A 22,666-nucleotide genomic window follows, 5' to 3' on the forward strand; every position below is an offset into this window, starting at 1 on the left:
CCTTTGAGGGGCTCTTGCTGCCCTGCCCCATATCAGCTCCAGGAGGCACGATGACATTCCCTTAACGCTTTGCCCTCTCCTGGATGGGTGACCTGAGCAGGCCCTGCTCTGTGATGCTGTTTAGTTATCTGTAATGTGGGGGTGATAGAAACAATAGCAACAACCATAAGAATACCTCGTGGAGTTGTTGTGGGGATTAAAACACTTATTACCCGTAAAGCACTTGAAGCAGGGCCCAGCCTATAGTAAGCACTCACTAACTGTTAGCTGTTGTTATCCTTCGCTCAAAAAATGACTTTACTTTTGCAATCACATTTCTGATAAGGGACTTGTACCCAGAATATGTTAAGAACCCTTACATTTTATTTTTTGTCCATAATTTCTTTATTGGTTAAGGTATTACAAATGTGTCCTCATCCCCCCATTAATCCCCCCCCCCCATGCTAACCCACTTTTTAAAAGGGCAAAGGACTTGAACAGACATTTCTCCAGTGAAAAAACATGACCAAAAGCACATCATTAGCCATCAGGCAAATGCAAATCGGAACCATCCTGGGATGCTACCTCATGCCACTAGGAAGCTACAGTAACACAGGTGGGGAATAGTGCTGGCAAGGACATGGAGAAACTGGAACCCTCATGCCCAGATGACAGGACTGTAAAATGGTGCAGCTGCTCTTGAAAATAGTCTGGCAGTTCTGCAAACAATGAAAGTTACCATGTGATTTAGCAGTTCCACTCCTAGGTATATACCCAGAACAAATGAAGACATGTCCACACAAAATCCTGTACATAATGTTTATTGCAGCATTATCATAATAGACAAAAAGTGAAAACAAACGAAATACCCATCATCTGACAAATGGGTAAATAAAATGTGGTCTATCCATACAATGGATTATTACTCAGCCATAAAAAAGAATGAAGTATGGTCCTGGCCAGATGGCTTGGTTGGTTGTAGTGTTCTCCCATACACCAAAAGGGTTGCAGGTTCGATTCCCAGTCAGGACACATACCTAGGTTTCAGGTTCAATCCCCAATTGGGGCGCATACAGAAGGCAGCCAATCAATGTTTCTCTCTCACCTCTCTCTCTCTCTCTCTCCTTTTTCTCTCTCTCAAATCAATTTAACAAAAACATATCCTTGGGTGAGAATTAAGAAGATAAATGAAGTACAGATACATGCTATAACATGGGTTAACCGTGAATCATTACGCTAAGGGAAGGAAGCCAGTCACACTAGGCGTGCCATGCCTGAGCTAGAAGGGACCTGTGGGATCACCTTCAGTCCTCTCCCCTTTATTTCACGGCTGGGAAAACTGAGGCCCAGAGAAGTAGAGTGGGAAAGAGGAAATACATTGGAATGAGACAGGCTTGCATTCAGGCCCCAGGAAGCCATCACTCCTGGGTGGCCTTGGGCAAGAGCCTCCTTCAAATGTGGCGTTGTTGCGAAGGTGAATGCGCAGGCCCAGGGGCCAGTTAGAGCTCAGCAGCTGGACGGGAGCGAGGCAGTCGTGTTCAGCAGAAGCCGCCCCCGTGCAAAGAGGCAGAGAGAGAGGCAGGCCAGCAGGGAGGAGTCAGAAAAGCAGGAAGATTCTGTTACTGAGTTTTTAAAAAATAAATATTTGTAGAAGTTTTATACGCTTATTGGAGAAAACATGGAAAACACAATAAGCATAGATTGAGAAGCAAACAAAAGTTGTTCCTACCGCCCCCTCACAAAGAGCCTCTTTGGGCTGCCTTTGGCTCCTTGAAGTAAAATAGAAATGGACTTGGTGAAGCATCTTTCTAATGAGGAATTACCATCATCCTGCTCTGGCAACCCCTGGCAGCCCAGGTCTGGCTCAGCACGAAGGGAGAGGCAGGGAAATAGCATTTGTTAGACCTGGTCTGGGCCCAGCTCTCCAAGTGTGTGTTCCAGAAAGTATAGTCATTCCAAAGATGATGAAAACCCACTGTGGTGCGTGCAGTGACAAATGCATTCGGAAGCAGGGCCTTATGCTTCCAGGCTTGAGTGGGCCTGCAGGGCTCACCAGAGAGCTGTGGCTGTTGGTGAAGTTCTTGGAGGCCAGGTGCATTGGTGGTGGTGGTGGGGGGGGGGGGCACGGGAGTTGTCTGGTCAAGGCCTAAGAAATAGGACCTCACAGAGATAAGTAACACCATCCAGTCATTAAAGGCAGTGACAGGCAGTGAAAAGTTAAAAAGCTCAGGACCCAGGACTCAAGAGCTACTCCTGTGAGGATGCAGGAGATGGCCCTGCTGCCCTTTCTCTGGGTGAGGAGGAGAGCATGCCCCCGGGGCCACAGGTCAGGGAGCACTGGATTGGGCGGGGGTGCGGGAGAGGGGCGGTCTGGAGGCCTGGCTCCCTGTCTTGGTGTCACCATTGACTTAATGGGCAGCGGTGAGCCAGTCCCTTCTTCCCCAGCCCCAGTCTCCCCACCTGGAAAGTGGACAGGCTTCTTCAAACACTCCTTCCAATTCAGACCTCCTGTGATTTTAAATAAAAAGAACCTCTTCCCTACCCAAGGGGGGTGGGGTGGGGATGGGAGAGGGTGAACAAGGGTGGCTGACCCTGACTGAGCAGATGGTTCTAGCCAGAAAACGTGTCCTGAACCCCTACTGTGTCTCCAGTCCATTGGTGGGCCCTGGAGTGAGAGGCCAGTTGGTGGGACTAACACTATCCTGTGCCTGACTCACACCCTAGCTGGTGGGAGAGAAGGACACAGATGCAGACATTTAGAATCTTAGTCCTAGGGGCTGTGTGAGGGAAGGACAGGGCTGTGGGACCCCAGAGAGGCCTAGCCCTAATAGTGAAATCGAGGAAGGCTTCTTGGAAGAGGTGGCACATGAGCTAAAGCTTGGAGGATTTTACCAGGCGAATTGGCAGGAGAAGGACACTCTAAGTAGAAAGTGACAGGAACAGAGGCATAGTGGTGTAGGCTGCATGGAGTGTGACACCCATCTCTAGCATGTTGTATTGCTGGGTGGAGCCCTTTCCCAACCCGAGGTGTTGGGCCCTGCCCTCCCTTATCTCATTTGGCCCTTACAATAAACCTACAAGGAAGGAGTGTTAACTGTTTTCCAGAAGACAACACTGGACCAGGGAAGCTAAGTAACATGCCCAAGGACACAGTAAGAAGCAGAGCTGGGACTTGAACCCAGGTCTGCCTGACCCAAAGCCCACACCCCATCCAGCTGGTTCAGAGATGGGTGTTGAAGGAGCAGTTGCTCCTTCCTGCCCAGGCCTGTGGCTCAGACCTGCCTGAATGTCCTCTGCCCTGGGACTGAGCCCACCTATCACCACTATTCAATTAAACCAGTCACTCTGTCTCCTGAGACTCCTCAGCCATCACTGGTCACCTCGTGTGGAACCCTGTGAGGAGTCATCTGTGTCCCTAGTGCATCTAGTAGGGTCAGCCTCAGGTTTCCTGGTGCAGGTGCACAGCTGTCATCATGTGCTTCATCCCAGATGTTTTGAAAGTGGGCCACCATCCATGTCTTTTTGATCTTTAGTCCCCTCTGGAGGCCATCGTATTGTCCCCATATATTTATGCAGAAGCTGAGTCCAGAGGGGAATCCTTTGTTCATGTCACATAGGGCAAGAGTGGGCATCAGTCCAGACCTCACTCAGATCTCTCTGGCCTGTGGAGGGTGGGAGTGTCCCATGGTCCTGTTACCAGGACAGCTCACCCAAAGTCACTACAGAACTAAGAAGGAAGTTTAGCTCTGAAATTTATATTTGTCTGTGAAGTATATGTTGCCCTGCGTGACTTTTTTTTAAAAAAAAACTTCAACAAAACAGAGTTCTATAAAATATAAAGCAATAAGTATAATGTATCAAAAAGTAGAAAGTAGTGAGCATAGTATAAGAATAAAGAAGTTGTTCCCCTTAACTACACTGCTCAGAAACTTTTCCCAGACTTTCCTCTGTGTATGATAATTATATTCTTTACTAGAATGGAATCATAATACCTTTACTGTTCGGTAACTTGCTTTTTTCACTAACTGTATTTTGGACATCTGGCAATGTGCACTTAGCTGAGTGAGTGAGGAAATGAATGAATGGCCAGTGAATTAATGAACTGCACAGTCTGCTCTCTGGTGCCACTGGACAAGTCAGACTTTGTGAGCTGCCAGACTGCCTCCCAGAACCAGGAGCCTCCCTCTCTCTCGTGCCACTGACTCCCTGTGCCCTGTAGCCTTGGCCCCATTTCTCCATCTATGCAGGGGGTAGTGGGTGCCTGATACTGATCCTCCATAGCCCTGGGAGGGGCTAACACTGCTCTCCTTACCATCCCCCTAATGCCAGTGACTCCCAGAGAGGTTAGGTGGTATCTGCCAGTCACAGAGTTGGAGGGAGAGGGCATTTGAACTCAGGCCTGGGTGACTCTGGAGCACTCTGTACGCCAGAATGAGCATGCAAGACAGGAAGAACCGGCCCTAAAAAGGAAGCCAAAGTTGGGTGCTGGGACTGACCAGCAGACCCTGAGCAATGGATGAATGGATTACTCTGACACACGTTTCTTTGAAAGAGAGGGCTAAGGGGCTGCTTGGCTATAGGGACCAAACAGCCCCATTCACCTGCCTCCTTAGGCTTTTATTGTAACAACAGCTTGAACTAAAATTAACTATTAGACACTATCACCAGGGTAAGCATCCTTGAGAAGACACATGTGCCTGTAGTGTCTTTTAAGCAAGGACGTTTTGAAGTCTAAACATAAAGATTCCAGTAAAACACCCGGGGCTCAGACTTGTTTGGAAAAGTCAAGGCAGGATCTGCCGCCTTCGGCAAGGTCCCCGTAGAGGCCCCTGACCTTTCGGAGATTCCTCCTTACAGACTTTCCAACCAAGCCCTGTGCTTCCCCACAGTTGGGAGTCAGGAGAAATCTTAACAGCCTTGCCTTCTCTAGGCTGCCTCAGTGTCCCCACCTGTAACACGAGGGCCTCTGAGAGCCAGCCAGCACAGACACTGTGTGAATCTCTGGTTCCTGTGCAGCCTGGTCCAACCACCCTGCTTTTACCCCAAGGCCAGAGCAGTGCCAGCGAGGAATATGGCCCAGGACCTGCCCCAAGGCTCAGCCTCTGTAGAGGAGTCACTATTGGAGGTGAGCTCTGACACCTGAGGGAATTCCAGGCTGAGGAACAGCATATGCGAAAGCATAAGAAAGTATAGGAAGAGCCCAGGAGTCAGTGTAACTGGAGCCTAGAAAGGAAAGAGGAGCTTGAGGAGCCAGCCTCAGTGGGAGGCCCACAGATCCCCCTGGTACGGGGCTGGGAACAGCAGGCCCGAGGCCTCGAGTTGTATCCTGAGGGCAGTAAGGAGCCATTGGTGGGTTTTGAGCAATGACAGGGACATGTTTGCAACTTGTAACTCTCCAGCTGCAGGGTAGATGATTTGGGTCGTTGGCTAGGGTGGAAACATGGAGGCCATAGAGGAGAAGGGCAGGATGGGCATATAACTGGCACTGCCATGAGCAGAGAGCCATCGACGGCCTCACCTGGGCCCCCAGCCCCACTCAGGCTCCCAACTTGCTTCTCCCAGGATGGAGCCATGGACTCATTCTCAGTCCTCAGCCTCTGCTGGCAACCAAGGGCCCTGGTTGGGCCCAAGTGCAAAGCAGCGATTTAAGTATCGGTGCCCAAGTCATAGCTGAGTGCCTCAGCACAATGGCATCCTTCTCTTTTTGTCCTCCTTAATTTTAGAAGCCAAAGCTAAATGCTTTAATTTTACATGATTCCTGACATATGCTAATGGGTTCCAGGTGGCGCCCTGAGTGGGCGGTGCAGCGTGGCCAGGCCAGGCATGGGCGCCGGGCCTGCTCCCAGAATGCCCTCCTGCCACCTGGGCTCCCAGAGAAGTGCCTTGGGGCGTGTTTTCCTTGAGGACCCCTCCCTGCTGTATCATCTAGTTATCACTCTGCTTTCGTTTGGGTGGTGCCCACAGCATGTTTCTCCCTTGCCCAGGGGCTGGAAGGCTCCCACGAGGGCCAGCGGGCCTGCCCGTCCCAGCAGAGGGCACCGCTTCCCTTCCAGGCCCTGGGGAATCCTGGGCCTAGGTGAGGCTGGCCCCTCCCCCAGACCCTACCAGAGCTTCCCAACCTGCTGAGCGGCCGGAGAATTTAGGTCTTAAGGGAAATGTGTTCCCAGAGAATAGATGAAAAGCGATGCAGTGGCTGTTCCTGCTAGTGTTGTCTGGTGACGTGAAGCACTTCATTCTTCCTTCTGGTCATTTCTTTGCCATGGCCGACTGTTTCTCAGTCTGCAGCCCACTCTGCTTTTTGTTGAATGAGAACAGGGACAGGGGCTTTGGCGTCAGACAGCCCTGGTTCAGTCCAGACGCTGCCCTCACTCCTTGGCTGCCCTGAGCCCAGGCTCTGTGGGAGCCTCTGTTTCCTCTGTGAGAGAGTGACACGAGGCTGACTCGCGGCCGTTTTCCTCCCTTCTTCCTGCTCCATGTCCCCGTGAGGGGTCAGACCGTGGAATCATTTATTTATGTCAGGCTGAACCTGCTGTGTCCATGAATTCAAGTGCGAGAAAAATAAAATGTCACTTGAACGTTTTCCTCTTCTGAGCACCCAAATTACGGGTAGCACAGCTCTGCCTCAGGTCCCATAGGCCTAGCTAGGGGTGTAGCACCCCCAGGGCTTACCCCCAGGGCAAAAGGGCAGAAGTCAGAGCCTCCCCACTTTCAGAGACCCTGTTGTTTACACGTGTCTTCCTTCCCCTTCGTGTCCCTATCCCAACAGGAGCATCGTTCCAGGGGCAGGAGCCAGGGAAGCTTGGCCCTCCCTCCCCACACGGCCCTCCTGCCTCCACTGATTGGGCGGCTCCCCGCCTGCCCCACGCTTCCCTCAAGGCTCATTTGTACTTGGTTCTTTCATTCATTAACAGATATTCACAAAAGCCTGCTCTGTGCCAGGCCCAGTGTTGGGCACTCTCAGAGGGGTTTATGGCAGAAAAACTGTTCGAAATGTTAACGGTGCGTGACTCATTTCTGTCTCCAGAGTTCTTTCCATTTGGCCCTGAGGCCTGGGGTTTTGAAACCCAAAAGCCAGGCACTCACGCCTGTCTGCTCTGCTTTCTGCAGTTACCTCTTCCCTGCGGTACTGGGTGGAGGCACAGTGCTATTCTGTATGTACCCATTGGATGGATGAGAACTGAGACCCTGCAGAGAAAGGGATTCCCAGGATACCTGGCCCAGGGGGCTCCTCTGTGGCTGAACCAGCCACAGCGGGGCAGTTGGGGTAGCGAGGCATTGGCAGCAGGTCCCAGCTGCTGAGAAGCCCGAGTGAGCCTCTGTGACCCGGGCCTGCCTCTCTCGGGGTTGCTGAGATGCTGGTGGGAGGAGGGATGTTCTGCAGACTGAGGCACTGGTAAGGTTTGCCTCTGTCTCTTCCTACTTCTTGTCATCTCTGTCTCTATGGGTCGGATTCCATTTGGTGTTTCTGTTTGTGTAATTGGTTCCTACTTGCAGTTGACCTTCCTTCATGAGGTCCAGTGTGAGCCGTGGGCTGTCACCATTCCTGCCATTCACCATTACTAGGCACCCACATGAGCCCAGTCACTGGCCCAGGCCGGCCGCCTGGGGGCCCCTGAGCCGGTCTGAGGAGGACGGGAGATTGCTGAAGCAGGCCAGTCTGGCCTGTTTATCCCACTGGACCCCAGGTGGTAGGTCCAACCCGATTCCGACCCGTTGGATGTCCTTAAAGGGAACGTAGGAGCCTCCCCGAGGAACCTCCAAGCTGTGGTCACCTGGCTCTGTACCTGAGCACCTGAGAGCAGGCTACTCACCTCCTCCCCCCACAGCGTGCCTCCTGACACAAGCACAGGCCTCTGTGACTCCCTCCACCTCCACCTCCACCTCCACCAGGACCTCCACAGGGCCCTGTGGCCCCGGAGCTGTCAGGCCCAGTCCTGCCCCTGCCCTCAGAGGCCTGGTCTGAACACGGTCCCCTCGCCAGGTGGGGGTCTAGAGCCTCCCAGCACGTCCTGGTGGGATCTGAGTCCAGGTGCCTACTGGGCAGGTTGCTCCCACCCACTCATGACCTCAGACAGGAATGGTGCGTGTTGCTCATCTGCAGTGATTCCCACAGTTTGATACTAGTTTTTCTTTCAGGTGATGAGTGGGATGTCTTAGATCTCTTCCTCCCCAGGCAGTGCCAGGACACTGTGTGTCGTGCAGGGCTGGGCTTTAATGCAACTGCCACCTGCTCAGCCCTGGTGCACATTCATCCCACTGCCCACCCCCCTCCAATTTGGGGCAGGCGACCCTGGGGCAATTAAGTCTGGGGAAGGCAGGTGACTGGTTTAAGGTCAGGTAGCAACCTGTGACAGAGCCAGGGCTGGAATTGGGTCTCAGACCCTGATGTTCATCACACCGTGACTGTCCCCTGCCGTTTCTTCTTGGAATTCAGAAGAGCTGGTTAAGGGGACTGACTTTCCTGTGCCTACTAGTACCAAAGCCACACCCCGGTGTCTGAGACCAAGTGTCACCCCATTTTGCAATGAGAACACTGAGGCTCCCAGGGGCCAGGACCTAAATCAGGGCTGCTCTGATGTGAGGAGATGTCCTGTCAGGGGCGGTGGGAGGGGGTGAGCTCCCAGAGGCTGGGCCAGGCCCCAGCCAAGGCCTCAGGGCATGGGCAGGGTCTGCACGGAGGGTGAGCAGTGAGATGGGCAACCCTAGGACGAGGGTGGGGCTCAGGCAGAACCAGAGGCCTGGTGTGGGGAAGGTGGGGGGCGCTGAGGCTTGAGGAAAGGGAGGGCTGGACAGGTGATTAGAGGGGCGTTGTAAACAGAGGACACAGCCTGGGCAAAGGCCTGGATGCTGGAAGTATGGCCTGTAGCAGGAGCACGGGGAGGCGGAGTGGGCCTTAGGCCAGAGGTCAGCGGGGCCAAAGGGTGACCTGCAGCCCTGCCATGGTGTTCTCTCAGGCCACGTGTGCCCTCCCCAAAGCCAAGGCAGTCCAGGACAGTCAGGAGATACAGTGGGCTCAGCCCTCCCGCCTGCAGCTCAACGCCACTGTGAGGGCGTGGAGAGGCATGTGGGAGCCCCACCGCCCCGGGACTGGCTGGATGGGGTGTGAGGATGTCCTCACCTGCTGACCTCACGGAAGCCTTTTCTGGATGTTGTCTGGGTGTCTCCTCCCTGTGCTCCCAAGCTACCGAGAGGCTCACCGTGCTGAGGCTGTGGTCCATTTCTGGCGTGTGCTGTGCTGTGCTGTGCCTCAGGCTGTGTCAGCATGGCTGGCATCTGGGAGTTTGTATGTTTGTGCCTATGGTGGGGCCTGGGGCTTGAGTGTCCTTGGGTAGATGCTTGAGCGTGTGTGCGCTGACCTGTGTGTCTCTGTGACATGAGTCCTGTGTGTAGGAGTCAGCGCTGTGTGTTGGTGCCTCGGACTGTGACTTTGGCATGTGGCTTGGCAGGAGGAAGGTGTCAGAGTAGGTGTGTGTCTGCATTTCCTGGTCTGTGGCTGGTGGCTTGATGTGTCTGTCAGCCCTTCTGTGCCGCCTGCTTTCTGGGGGCCCGGCTGCTAGCCAAGCTTCTCTCCACATCTCAAATGGTGTCTAGCCACTGCTCGGCCCTGGGAGTGCCTCCGAAATGCACCAGGCTGCTTGGTGAGCAGACTCGGCCCCCATCTGCACCTCCTACGTTGGGGGACTCCACACACCCTGGGAGGGTGGCCTAGGCACAGGACCCCATTTCTCGCTTGGAGAGGACTTTCTGCTGGAGAAGGGACCAGCCCAGAGCCTCAGAATGGTCCTGGTGAGGAAGGCCTGCAGCGCCCACCCACCGTCTTGGAAACCTCAAGGGCAGCACAGGCTGACCAGCTCTGGGCGGGCATGTCTCTGCTGTGCCTCCGGCCCCTCTCCCTCTGCCTCTTCTGTGTCCCCACCCGGTCCCTTGGCCTCCAGCCTCTCTGGATGGCATGAAGGCCTAGAGAGTTGAGCTGATGTGAAGGGCTCCCAGCTGGCCTTGGGTCTTAGGGCACCCCCTTGGTCATGGCTGCTGAGGGCACTAGTGTGGCCCGGGGCACAGAGCTCGGGCGCTGGAGGCAAACCCAAGCTCTGGGTTGTCTCCTGAGCTCTGGGGCCCTCACACGTGAACTCCTCGGGCCTCCATGTCTGCCTCTGTAAGGAGGGGGTTGTTGTGCTGGCCTAATGGGATGGAGGAGGTTTTGTTAAGGGCGAGTTTGGCACAGTTTGGGGTACATAGTAAATGTGATTGCTGCTGCTACAGTCCTAGTCTTCCTCCTGCACACATCTGCCCCATCATCGCTTATTCAGATGGCGCTGTGCACCCAAAGCTGGACCAGACCCTCAAGGAAAGAGCAAGTAGGCCAGTGCCTTCCAGCCGCACCTCCCAGGACTCTCCACATTTGTCCCTCCCCCTCCTGCCTCGACCTCCTCCCCCCAAGGACTGGCAAAGAACAGGCTCTGAGGAGACCCCACGGGGACCTGCTGGACGGTAACCTCAGGGCCAGAGTCCCCCTCCCAGGACGTGGAATGGACCTCAGCTCCCTGCTGGCTGGCCTTTCGAGCTGGCCAAACATAGAATTGTTTGACATCTTGGAGAAGGGTCTGGCACCACACAGTTCTCCCATCCAAATCATTGTTGCAAAGTAAGTTAAAAGTGTACAAAAATGGGAAGCTGATCCCCAAATGGCCTGCCAGACTGCTGTAACCCAATATATTTTACCCTTAAACCAGAAATGTGTTTGTTTAGAAGCAAGTCACTGGCAAATGCCAAAACTGGAGGCATTTCCTCCCCTGTCCCCACCCGTCCCTGTTCCCCAAAAGCCCTCCTTACCCTTTGTGTCAAGATCCCTGCCAGAGCATGAGAAACCAGGGCCTCCTGCTCTTTGGGCCATGTCAGCCGCAGGGAGGAAACTTGACATTCATTAGGCACCCTGTGTGCCAGTGCCGCGCTGGGCATGTCCTCTTACTTCTAACAGCCGTTCGTGGTGGCCCCCATTTAGAGAGAAGGAAAATGAGGACAGAGGTGGGAGGTGACTTGCCCGAGTTTGAGGCCGTTGGTGGGGCCCCAGCACAAACCTCAGTGTGACCTCATGACCTTCAGCTTAGAGCAGGGTGTCCCACACTTTGCATGTGAAGCAGTGCCCGCGATCCTTCCCCAGGGCCCCGGCAGAGCCCGGTCGTGCCCAGCCCCAGCTGGCACCATGCTAGGCCCCCCTGAATGATCTTGCTTAGCCCTGCTACCCATGGGGGAAAGGCTCAGGGAGGGCAGATTCTGACATCGATCCAGTGTCCGGCCCTCCCCCAGCCAGAGCTTGAAGGGACCTCAGGCTTGGCCTGGAGGGGAAGAGGGTGCCCGCTCCCCGGCTCCAGGATGGCTCCCCCTGTCTTTCATCTCCTGCCCTGGGTTCTGTGAGCTGCACGCAGCAGTAATGGATTGCAGTGGACTTTTTCCAATTAGGTTCTGACTCTTCCCTGCCTGTTACTATAAAACTCCAGATGGTCTAGGGCTTCACGGTTGGTTCCCGGGTATTTTCCCCCGTTATTTTCATCTTCTTTGGTAACACGCCCCACATGTGGGGACAGGCCCTGTCGAGCCTCTGCGCTCCGTTGCCTCAGCGGGGCTTTCTCCGCTGTGCCGCCTTGATCATCCTTTCGGGACGGCGGCATCGCCTCTCGCAGGGGCCAGGCGGAAGGAGGGCAGTCTCCTTTCCTGCGTTGGCTCTGCCTGCCATGGGCCTGGCCTTCACCTGGGAAGGGAACCAGGGCGGTGGCCCGGTTGGAAATCGGTAATGGCCCATAAGAGCCAACCTTGTGTTGGTGCTTTTTATGGGCGCCCCTAAGGCAGTGCCAGAGTGGGTAGGCCACATGTAGACAGCCTTGCACACTACCTGGTGTCAGATCCCAGCTCAGCCACTTACTGGCTGTGTGGCCTGGGGCCAGTGATGTCACCTCCCGGAGCCTCAGTTTCCTCATCTGCAGGTGTGGCTGGGAAAGAGCCTCAGCAGCTAGGTGAGCCTCATAAATGCAGCCCCCACAGCCCCCAGCCCTGAGAGGTGCGGGTGGGTGTCACCCAGCCCCTTACATCACTCCGCACTCACCCCAGTGTCACCTTAGGGTAGATTTGAATGTTTACACAGGATAAGGTAAATAATAAGAACCTGACACCCATTCTTACGTTGTTTCTGGACTGTCAGATGTCCCTTCTGTTTTGTTTCCCCTCCCTGTGTACCCCCCACCCACAGTTGCCACCCTGTTACCCCTGGCACGTGAGCCTTGGCTTCTGGCCACACAAGTCTGTCGTGCGTGTGGTTATTGGGGCCAGGGCTTTGCACAGTCACCCTGAATGAGAGGTATTTCTCTGGGTGGGCACAGATGGCATGAGAGCCCTGGGCCACAGGATGCTACATGTACCGTGGAGTTCACAGAGAGCACCCACACACACCTGGGCACAGGTGTGCCCCTGTTACAGATGAGGAATCAGGGCTCTGACAAATGAGATGAATTGCCCAGGGCCGTCCATTTGGGAAGCGTGGAGGCCAGACTCACATCCAGACGTCTCTGCTGCTGAAACACAACGGGTGGGAGATGGAGAGGACAGGCCCCACCCGTCATAGAGGGACTTGGACAGACCCGTAGGTGCAAGTCTTTGGTCTGGATACCTGGTATCACGTGGGGGAGGGTTGGGAGGGGAGGAGGTGGACAGCGGCTGGTGCCGCCACTGCGTGAGCAGTGCTGTGGGAGTGGACCAGGTGGATGAGAAGAGCAGGCTGCCGGCGTGAAAGATGTTTAAGAGGTGGCGTCGCCCTGGCCTGGCGGCTGGTTGTGTGCAGAGGCCTGGGAGGGGGAACAGGCTCCTGGCTCCGGGGGAAGGTGGCAGGTCAGGGCTGGGGAGTCCAGCACGAGTCCCCCAAGTGAAGAGCTCAGGTCACCCCACTTGCTGGGCCACGTCAGTGATATGCAGGGTGGTTTCTGTAGAGTCCTTTGGCATCGCCACCCATGAGTTTGAATGGAGGGAGCCCCCAGACGCCATTTCCACTCCCACCTCTCCTCTCCCTGCTTCCTCCACTCTTGCTCAGCAGATCCTTAGTGTCTCCAGAACATGCACCCCCTTCCCTGTCTCCTGCGTGCCCTCTCCCCCCCGCCCCGCCCCCCCGTTTGTCTAACCACCGATGGGGAACCTTTTTTATGCCAAGGGCCATTTGGATATTTATAACATCATTTGCTTAATATAATTCACTCAATATAAATTTATGTTGCTATGAAGAAAGCTCCTACGTTTATTGAATGTCGAGTCCCGCTTGCGGTTGCCTTGGCAGGGCCAGGCCAAATGATTTCTCAGGCTTATACGGCCCACGGGCAGACGTTCCGCACCCTGGTCTAAATCCTGCCTAGGCAGCAAGGCCCAGCTCCTCCGAAGAGGTTTCAGTGGTCCCCTGGGCTCCCCCAGCTGGTAGCCCTGTGACCAGCCCCTTCCTAGGTCTTAATACATTTTCTCTTGTTTTGTGGTCTTTGTTGCCCTAAAGTCTCAGCCACCAGCTGCCAAGGGGCAGCTGAGTGAGGCAAAAGGATGTGAGTCAATGAGCAAAAACATGAGAGGTTAGTGAGCGGGTGAAAGGAGTGGGTGGTGGAAGGATGGAGGGGTGCATGACAGAAGTGAGAAGGGCAGTTGACAAGGTTGGGGGTCATGGAGGGGAGTGAACCAGAGACTTTTAGAGCCACGGCTGGTCCGGTGTTGCTGCCTCATGTTGAAGATCGATGGGTCACTTCTTTCTAGAAAAGATGGCAGGTCGGACTGTAGCTTAGTCCAGGCTTCGTGCCCTCGGGCATAGTGGGAGCATTCCCCTCCCTGCCCCCTACATACAGATACCTAACCCTTGCGATTGACAGGGGGCATCCCAGGAGGTCTGCTCTGCAGGGTTGCACACCTGGGCACTGACAGCAGGAGGAAGGGTCTGTCCAGGGCAGAATCTGCCCTAGAACCTCAGGGAACAGGGGTGGGAGAGGAATGCCAGGAAGGCCGCCCCCTGGTGCAGACCCCATGGCAGCATCATTACAGGGTCACAGTGGCCTTGCCTGAGGGGCCCATCCTCCACCCCCTACAGGGAAACTGAGGCCCAAAGCCAGGGATGTGCCTATTGGCTCCATTTCTGCTCCAAGATCCACACTTCCATTCTGGCAGCATCTGTACCCCCATAACACAACAGTGGTGGGGCCCCTCTCCCTGCTGCCCACCCAGCCCCCACACAGCTGATGGGCGGAACCCTGCAAACCATCCCCACCCCAAAAGTCTGCCTCACTCTCATTGGACATGGAGGCTGCTCCCGGCACCCAAACGGTCCCCATGAGCTTGGCACGGCAAGAGCGTTAGGGCAGACCAGTCAAAGGCCTCTGTTCTTTAGCTCTGTGGGTCCGTGAAACCTGAGGTGGAGCGAGGACAGCCCAGGTCTAACTGGGGAATAAGGTGAGGGGCTAAGGAGTAAGAGGTGGAAACAAGACATGGGAGCCCATCACACCAGTGGGACATTACACACACGCCCCCTCCAACTGGGCAGAGGGGCAGCAGGCCTGGGAGCGGCCACCCCAGGCAGAATGCCGCTCCACTACTTACTTGCCCTGTGACCTTAAATGGTAGTTACAACGTCAATATTGGGCAGGAACTTGGTGTCCAGATAAGCACTTACTGTGCATTATTTCATTCAGTCCGTGTTTGGTAGAACTCACCTAATTTTACGGACGAGGAAACTGAGGCTCAAGGAATTGAAGGGACTTGCTTGGGATCATTCCTAAGTGGAGCAGCCAAGACCAAAGTCTGGTCAACCCACCGAGTCTGTGTGTGACCGCGGTGCTGGTCGCCCCTGCCCGCCCCCCCTCAGTTCCTGACTGTGGGGAGGAGGAGTTGTCACACAGGCTGTGGAGAGGTCAGAGGTCATGCGAGTGACAGCATCGGGCCGAGCAGAGCCAGCACACAGGTGCTGAACCCAGGAATGTTCTCATCTCTGCCCGTTATCCCATCAGTGCGGTTGTGGAATGGGGAGGGCTGCAGGGACCACACACCCACAAGGCTCCTGGCATGACTGGGATACTGGCCCTGAGGGGGCATTACTCTGCCAGAGGTCCCCGCAGCATCCTCACCCAGACCAGTCCCAATGGGCAGCACCCCTTTTCCACCTGCGGCTACCTCTGGGTCTACCCAGAGAGACAGCCACCGCCCCCCCATATCAGGACAGCCTGCTTCTTACACCCCAGCTTGCAATTCAGCTCCGGGAAGTATCGAGGGCAGGACAAGGCATGGGCACAGGGCACAGGCACAGGTATGGGGTACCTTGATGAACACTGGAGGGAGGAAGTGCGCTCACAAGGGCACATGCACCCCCAGGCCCCAGCATCCCTGTTCTTACCCCCATTGGATGGCATGTCTAACCCACCCTTTGCTCCCTGGCTGAGATGCCAGTCCTGCCCTCAGCCTGGAGGCATGGAGAGCAGGCCACAGTGAGTGTGCAGGGAAACCTAACCCACGCGTGCAGGGTGTGGCCAGGGCGGGCTGGCAGGTTGGGAAGGTTGAGCAGGGGGAGTAGATGCCTGCTAAGTGGAGAGAGGAAGGAAAGGGTCCAGGGAAGGGAACAGCTCAGCCAGGCCTGGGCGTGCTGTTCAGGGCAGTTCAGTAGATCCCTCTCTGTGGCTACAACACGGCACCTGGTGCATGCAGGTGAGAGGGGTGTCGGACGACTGTGAACAAGCCACAGACCCAGGGCTTTTGAAAAAATGTATGAATTAAATTGTCAGTGAGTTGGAAGGGAAGGTGTCTGAGAAGGGGCTCACACTTGGTCTGGGAGCAACAGTGCTGGGACAGAGGGCTGGCCAGGCAGGCTTACAGACCCTGGAGGGGAGGAGATGACATACCGATCTTCAGAGTCAGGTGCACTCCCCACCCCCACCCCCCGACAAACTCGGAGAAATCACACAGCACATGAGAAGTGATTGCCCTTCGGCTTCAGATGCCTGCCCTCCCGGCTCGGGCCAGAGGGGAATAAAGGGATGAGCTGAGGCCCCCACCTCACATTGGGATGAACTTGGCACAAGGCCACTGGGGGAGAGCAAGGGGGCAGCTTGTGGCCTGTTGACTCCCCCAAAAAACGTTTCCTTATAGTTTTGATACATGGAAAAGGCACATCTGGAAGTAGGAAGCGGAACAGCCTCTAAAACCCAGCTGTGGGCGGCTTGCCTTGGACCAGCCCCCAGGGAGCTCGACCCGCACGTGTGGCCGGGTTTTGAGGGCGAGGTGTGAAGGGAGCTCGCCCAGGCTGGCCGTTGTCTCTGGGTCCTGTCCTCACCTCCAGAGCACTTCTGGCCTGGCTTCCGCCCCAGCTTCGGCCCCACCCCGCCACCTCTGCCTCGGGTCCAGCCCCAGCAACCGTTATCTATGACACCACACCTGCCTCTCCCCCCCCAACCCCCCGTCCCCCGTCCCTTCTCCCAGCCCCAGTCACCAGTTGCCAGTGTGTGTGTGTGTGTGGGGGGGGTCTTCCTCAAGTGCATGTCTGACCTGTGTCCTCCCTTCTCAAGGCGCTTTCGTGGTCCCTGTCCCCAGGGTGGAGTCCTGCTGTCGGAGCCCCCACTCTCTGGCCTCTGATCTCCTGTAGGGTCCTCACCCACTAGCGCCCACCCCACCCTCTCACATGTACCCTACACCCAGCCACAGAGGGGCCGCCACGGAGACTGCCCTACCCGCCCTGCGTGCCCCGTGGCCTGCCTCCCCTTGGCCTTCCTCTTGGTCGCCTCCTCTTCCGTGGTGTCCTGGGCATTGCTCAGGGCTCAGCCGGGATTGAATGGAGCGAATGCAGAGTGTTGGGGTGACTGATGACGTGTCTCGCCCAGCACATACCGCCCCCCACTCTGTGCCGCCTCTCCGTCCCCAGGCTGTGGGAGCTGCTCTGTGCTGCTGCCGCCTACGCCTCTGGTACAGCTGTGACCGCTGTGTGCTGCTCTGAGGGTGTGCGTGCCTCCCTGGGCTCTGCCCTCCTGGGGAGGGGACCCAGGTCTGGGCTCTCTCTGCCTCCGCCTCCCCCAGGCTGTGTGGGAAGTGACCAGGGTGCTGTACTGCCCAGATGGGGACACGGACCTCTCAGGACTGAGAAATGGGCTTTAAAGCTGGGAGATGGGGGCAGAAAGGAGCCCAGTGGCCAGCTCAGAAAAGGGGGAAGCCACGCCTTCTGAGCGTGGACACAGGCAGAAAAGCCCGAGCGGGCCTTTGTGGGAGCACTGGCCCCGGGGACATGGCTGCCCGGCCCAGAGGCGTGGGGTACGGGGGTCCTGATCTGGCAGGCAGCCCAGCCCTGGCCTAGGGAGGGAAACCCATGGCTCCAGAGAGGGAACTGGCCTCCTCTGGTCGTCTCCTCCCCGAGGGTCCCTCCCCCTGCCCTGCCCTGGGAAGGCAGCTGCTAGCAGAGCCCCTGGGCGTTGGCATCCGAGGGGTCTGTGTCCTCTTGGCCTTGTCCCAGCCCTGTGGCCAGCACAGGAGGCCTCGTCCCTGAGTGGGGTGCTGAGACCCCACACTTCATGGTTGTCAAACACCCGGCACCAGGCGAGCAGGTGCGGGTCGGTGTTGGTCTCCCCTCTGCCCTCACTCACAGCAGCTCCGGGGACACAGCAGCTCCGGGGACACGGCAGGCGGTGGGGAAGGCAGGAGGGAGGGAGCAGGAACCGGAGCAGGAACCGGTAGACCGCCTCCGCCAGGTGTATTCAGCTCCTCTGAAGGCTCGGGGCATTGATGGATTGTTACCAGAGAGAGGACAGTCCTTGCTGAGGGACTTGCACAAACAAAGGCTTGAAATTGCCTGGTGGGTCCTGTTCTTTCCCGTGTGTGGGTGGGAGCCAGGAGGGGCAGGAAGGGGATGTGAGTGCCAGGCCCAAAGGGCTTTAAGCAGAACGCACGGGCAGGGTGGAGAGGAGGGAGGGGTGGTTAGGAGTTAGGGGGTTCCAGGGAGAGTCGGGCCTGGGCAGCAGCTGTGGATCAGGGCAGCCTGGGGCCACAGGGGTGCTGTGTTTGTTGCTCTCAGTCCACCCCACCCCCTCTCTGACCAGCGCCTCGGGTGTCGGTGCTGCACCCACTGCACGCCCACTGCCCAGCATGGGGACTGGTATGTGGGGGACATTGGATGGCTAAACGGCCAAACGATTAGTCAAGGACACCGAGTGTGCAATGTGGCCACTGTTGTGACAGCGGTCAGTGCCGGTGCTGCGCTCCTGTGGACAGAGCCCCTGACAGCCAGGGCCCTACCCCTGGGCTCTCGAATCGCCCTGAGTGGTGGCCACAGTCTCACGTTTGCAGACAAGGAAATGAGGCCCAGGGAGGCCCAGGGCTGTCAGACCGGGGCCGTATGCGCTCCAAGGTGCCCCTGCCATTCGGCCGTCCGGGCCGGCCTGTGGCGGCAGCCATCGTTCCCAGGTGCCACTGGGCAGGGATCCTTCCGGACCCACAGACGGAAAGACCATTGTCTTCTGCAGCCCAGAGGCCATGTCTAAGTCAGGGTGCTCTTTCTCTGGACCTACCAGGGCTTCCCAGATAGAGTCTGGGCCCTGAGCACGTCACGGGGGCTAACCGGGGGCCTGGAGACCTCGGCAGGACGGATGGGGTGTGAGGAGTGGGGAGGCAGAGGATGCTGGGGGCATGTCCAGTTGGGTGGGGGCCCTCCGGGGCTGCAGAGCGCCCCTCACCAGCCTCTCCCACAGTTCGAAGGCTGCAGCAAGGCCTTCTCGCGGCTGGAGAACCTCAAGATCCACCTGCGGAGCCACACGGGCGAGAAGCCGTACCTGTGCCAGCACCCGGGCTGCCAGAAGGCCTTCAGCAACTCCAGCGACCGCGCCAAGCACCAGCGCACCCACCTCGACACGGTAGGCCCGAGGGAAGGGAAAGTGGGGGGATGTGCGCACTCCCACACTTGTCTAATGCAGGCGGGAGCCGGGGCCTGCAGAAACCCCACTTTCTTCCTGGAGCCCGACTGACATTTCAGGCAAGGGGACTCTGGGGAGAGGGAGTCCTGTCATTAGAGGGTGCACTGGGTCCCTGGCCTCTGGCCTCCAGTGCCCTCCCCTCTCCCACTGTGACAACCCGAGTCTCTGGACATTGCCAAGTGTCCCGGGGAGGAGAGAGTAATACAGTCTCCCTCAGGCAAGAACCCTGTGGGTTCTGCCGGGGCACCCGCGTCCTTGCACCTCCCGAGGGAGAGGTGGGCTCGCCATCCCACATCCAGTCGCCAGGCCTGAGTGATCAGCCACCCCCAGAGCAGGCCCGCCCTGCTCTTCCCACCCCACTCCCTCTGAGAAGACAGGCTGTTCCTCACCCCTGAGCCTAGTGGGTGAGGAGTTAGGGTGAGCAGGGCCCAAGACTCCGGCCCCTGAAATAGTGACCTGGCCGAGGTGCCTGTCCGTCACCTCCTTTCCCTTGTTTGTGCCAGACAGTGAGGTGACCTGCAGCTTCTCACAGGGCCGTCCGAGGGTGTGCTCTGCGCGAACAGCCCTCGGCGGTTAGGAGAGCACTCCCCAAGGCCTCCCGTGATCGCATGAAGGCCACTCAGGGGTCTCTACCCCGTTTCCCAGGTGAGGGAAGCGGGGCTCTGGGAGCGGCAGAGCTAACTCGGGGGTGGGCCTCATATGTCTCACAGGGCCTGGGAGGACCCCAGCCCTGCAGGCCGCAGAAGGCGGGTCTGCAGCCAGAGTCCACGTCAGGGCCCCCTGCCTGTGTCCCTGCTCTTCATGCACATGTTTGGGGAACTCTGCAGGTGGGGGGCCGGGAGACCTGAGTGGCCGTCCACCTCAGCCTGTCCAGGGCACAGGCATGCAGATGAGGAAACAGAGGCCCAAGGGCAGCCGGCCCCTCCAGGGTAAGCTGGAGGCATGAAACGGCAGGGGGCAGAGTGGGGGCGGGGGGGCGGGTAGGGGGCCTTTTGGTCCAAGCCCTTTCTTCTATTGCTGGGAAAACCAGGACCCAAAAAAGATGGGGGGTGGCAGAAAATAGCAGGGTCATGTTTGGGTCCAGGTGAGCCCAGGCAGCATGTCCTACACATCTCCCCTCGGCCCTCATATCACACAAACCTTCCCCCACAAGGTGGGCTCCATTATTATCCCCATTTTGCAAAGAAACAGAGACTCAGGGAGATGAAGGCATTGACCGTTACTCAGCGGTGAAGTGGCAGAGCTGGGATGCAGCCCGGGCCCTCTTACTCCAAGCCCAGGGCCCTTGTTGGGGAAGCAGGGGCGCCTTGTGGAGCTGAGCAGACGGGACGAGGGTAGGAAGAGCCCTGTCCTCAACCTGAACCCGACCCCCACCACCTCCCTCTCAGGCTGCACTGACACGGGCTGTGTTGGGGGCATGCAGGGAGGAGGGGTGCTAGCAACCACCCTGCTGTCATTACCTTCTTGTATACCTAGCCCTTGCCCTTGGGGCCCAGCCCAGGCCCCTGGTTACATCTCCCAGAGGCCACAGGCAGTCCCAGTAGCACCAGGCCTCTCTGCACCCCTTCTCCCAGGCCTGGCAGTCCCTCCAGGCCTCTCGGGGTCACCCACCCTGACGTACCCCCTTCCTCTCTCCCTCTGCACTGCATTTCCTGGACCCAGCCCCAAAGCAACAGGCCTCTGGCCCACACTAGGCGTGTGAACAGCTCGGGGCTAGGTCAGGTCAGGCCCCGAAGGAGCCGTTATCTCAGCCTTCATTGCCTCAGAAGGTCCTGGGGAAGCCCTGGAGGTACAGCCGCCAACCTGCCCCTGCCTGCGCCCATCCCCACGTCAACATCGCGAGCAGCTCCGCGGGGCGAGGCTGCTTCCCCAGCACCCAGAGGGTCAGCCCCGTGGAGTCTGGGTCTTCTCTCCAGAGGAAACCCGGTCCTGTCCCCACCTCCCCTCTGGCACCAGAGAGCATGGATTCTCTCCGTGGGCAGGAAAGTGGTGGGACAGCCTGGAGAGGACCAGCCTAACCCTGGCCCTCCACCTGCCCCCAGGGGTCCAAGGAATGCCGCCTCTCCTCTCTGGGCTGTGTCCTCAAACACCAGCCTTGCCAGAGAGAGATGGGAGTCGACAGCAGTGACAGGCAGTGTTTAGCCTGATGCACCGTCCGCACTGCAAATATGAGCCCCTCCTTTCCTGCCCTATGACGCCCTGACAGAACGCGGGCCAAACCAGGCTGTGTCCCAGGGGCCCAGAGAAGGTTCAGTTCTTGACTGCACAGACTCCCTAAATAAGCCACTGTCCTACTCTGGCCTCAGTTTCCCCATCAGCAAGATGGGGCTGATCACCTCCTTTGCCCACTTCTCTGGACCATTCAGGGCGGCGGATCGAGAGGCAGCAAAGCCTCAGCCTCGGTTTCCTCATCTGTAAAGTGGAGAGGCTTCTCCAGGGTGGGTGTGAGCCTGGGCGAGCAGGGACAGCAGGTGCTCACACGGCCTGCTGGGAGGGGCGCTCGCACCGGAGCACTGTGGAGCTCAGACAGAGGCCTGTGAGCTGCGGGGCTCCTCCTCACAGCTGGACCCTGAGAGCCCGCATGAGGACCCAGGCTTTGGGCCTCGGCAGGGGCTCCAGGCCTGGGACTTGGCTGCTGCGGGGGCACGCGCAGGGTTTCCTGAGGGCGCCTGGGGGAGCTGGGCCGGAGGAATGTTCTGCACACGTCAGGCCCTGGAAAAACAAACGCAGAGATGGGCCTGGTGCCCTTTCCGGCAAGTGTGCTACACGCGGAGCTCTGTTTGTTTGCTTTTTGACAAAAGCGTGTGGATTTGTATCAGCATCCCCAAGGGACAGGGCCTAGAGCTGGGCAGAGCAGAGAACGAGAGAGAGGGGAGAGAGAGGCTCGGGATGGGCTGAGGCCCGTGAGAGGGGCTGTGAGTGCGTGTCTGTGCGCATGTCGGGGTGGGGGTCAGGCCTGTGGAGCGGGGCCCTGTGTCTGTCTGCATGTGCATGTATGCCTGCGTCTCTGTGAGGCTGGTGGGGGGGAGGCCTGAGGAGGACTGTCTCCCACCCGCCCCATACCTTCCTTGCAGCAAGGCAAGCCGCTCACTGCCCTGTCTCTCTTTTTGCTCTCCTCCGTTTCTTTAACTGGCAGCTCTCCGTGGCAGCACCAAGGTATGGTTGTCTCTTTCTGCTTTCCTCTCCCCACGAGGTGGGTCTGAGGCCGACCAACCTCACCAGGGTCCAGAGGGCCGGGTTACCTTGTGGTTTGGCGCGCACAGCAATCCCTGATACTTAATCCACCTCTTGCAAACATTCTCCTGACCCTCTACCACAACTGGAGGCCAGAGGGCCCTGAGAAATCAGAGCCACTGGATGTGTTAAAAAGGGAAGCCCGGGGGAGTTTGAGCCCAGTAGCCGCTGGGGTCCCCAAGCAGGGTGCTGTGGAAGCCCCTTGGGAGAGTCCAGAATCCAGTGATACCCACAGAACCCAGCCCTGGGTCAGTCCTGGGGCCTGAGAGGAACCAGGGACCCTCCCTGAGAAGGAGGCTGGACAAGCCCAGCAGCGCAGGTAGACGGTGCTTCCGTGGGAAGCTCGAGAGGTGGAGGTAGAAGGAGAGTCGAGGTGGGCAAGGAGGGGAGGTGATGAGAGCCAGAGGCAGCGGCAGGAGGAGGAGTGAAGACTTAAGCAGGGCCCAAGTGACAAAGGGTCTTTGTTGGCCAGCGATGGGCTGTGTCCAAGGGCACCAGGGGGG

General features: G+C 57.6%; 1 protein-coding gene across 6 annotated transcripts in view; it reads left to right on the forward strand.

Annotated features, from left to right (window-relative positions):
- GLIS1 (GLIS family zinc finger 1) overlaps positions 1-22,666 on the forward strand; it is a 228,701-nt gene that overhangs the window by 190,642 nt on the left and 15,393 nt on the right. For all 6 annotated transcript variants that reach the window (XM_059689516.1, XM_059689517.1, XM_059689518.1 and 3 more), the window contains one exon: positions 18,708-18,869. In XM_059689516.1, coding sequence (XP_059545499.1) covers positions 18,708-18,869 — 162 coding nt within the window. The remainder of the gene's footprint in view (positions 1-18,707; positions 18,870-22,666) is intronic.

This window comes from Myotis daubentonii, chromosome 3 (assembly GCF_963259705.1).
Source record: "Myotis daubentonii chromosome 3, mMyoDau2.1, whole genome shotgun sequence".
Taxonomy (NCBI): Eukaryota; Metazoa; Chordata; class Mammalia; order Chiroptera; family Vespertilionidae; genus Myotis; species Myotis daubentonii.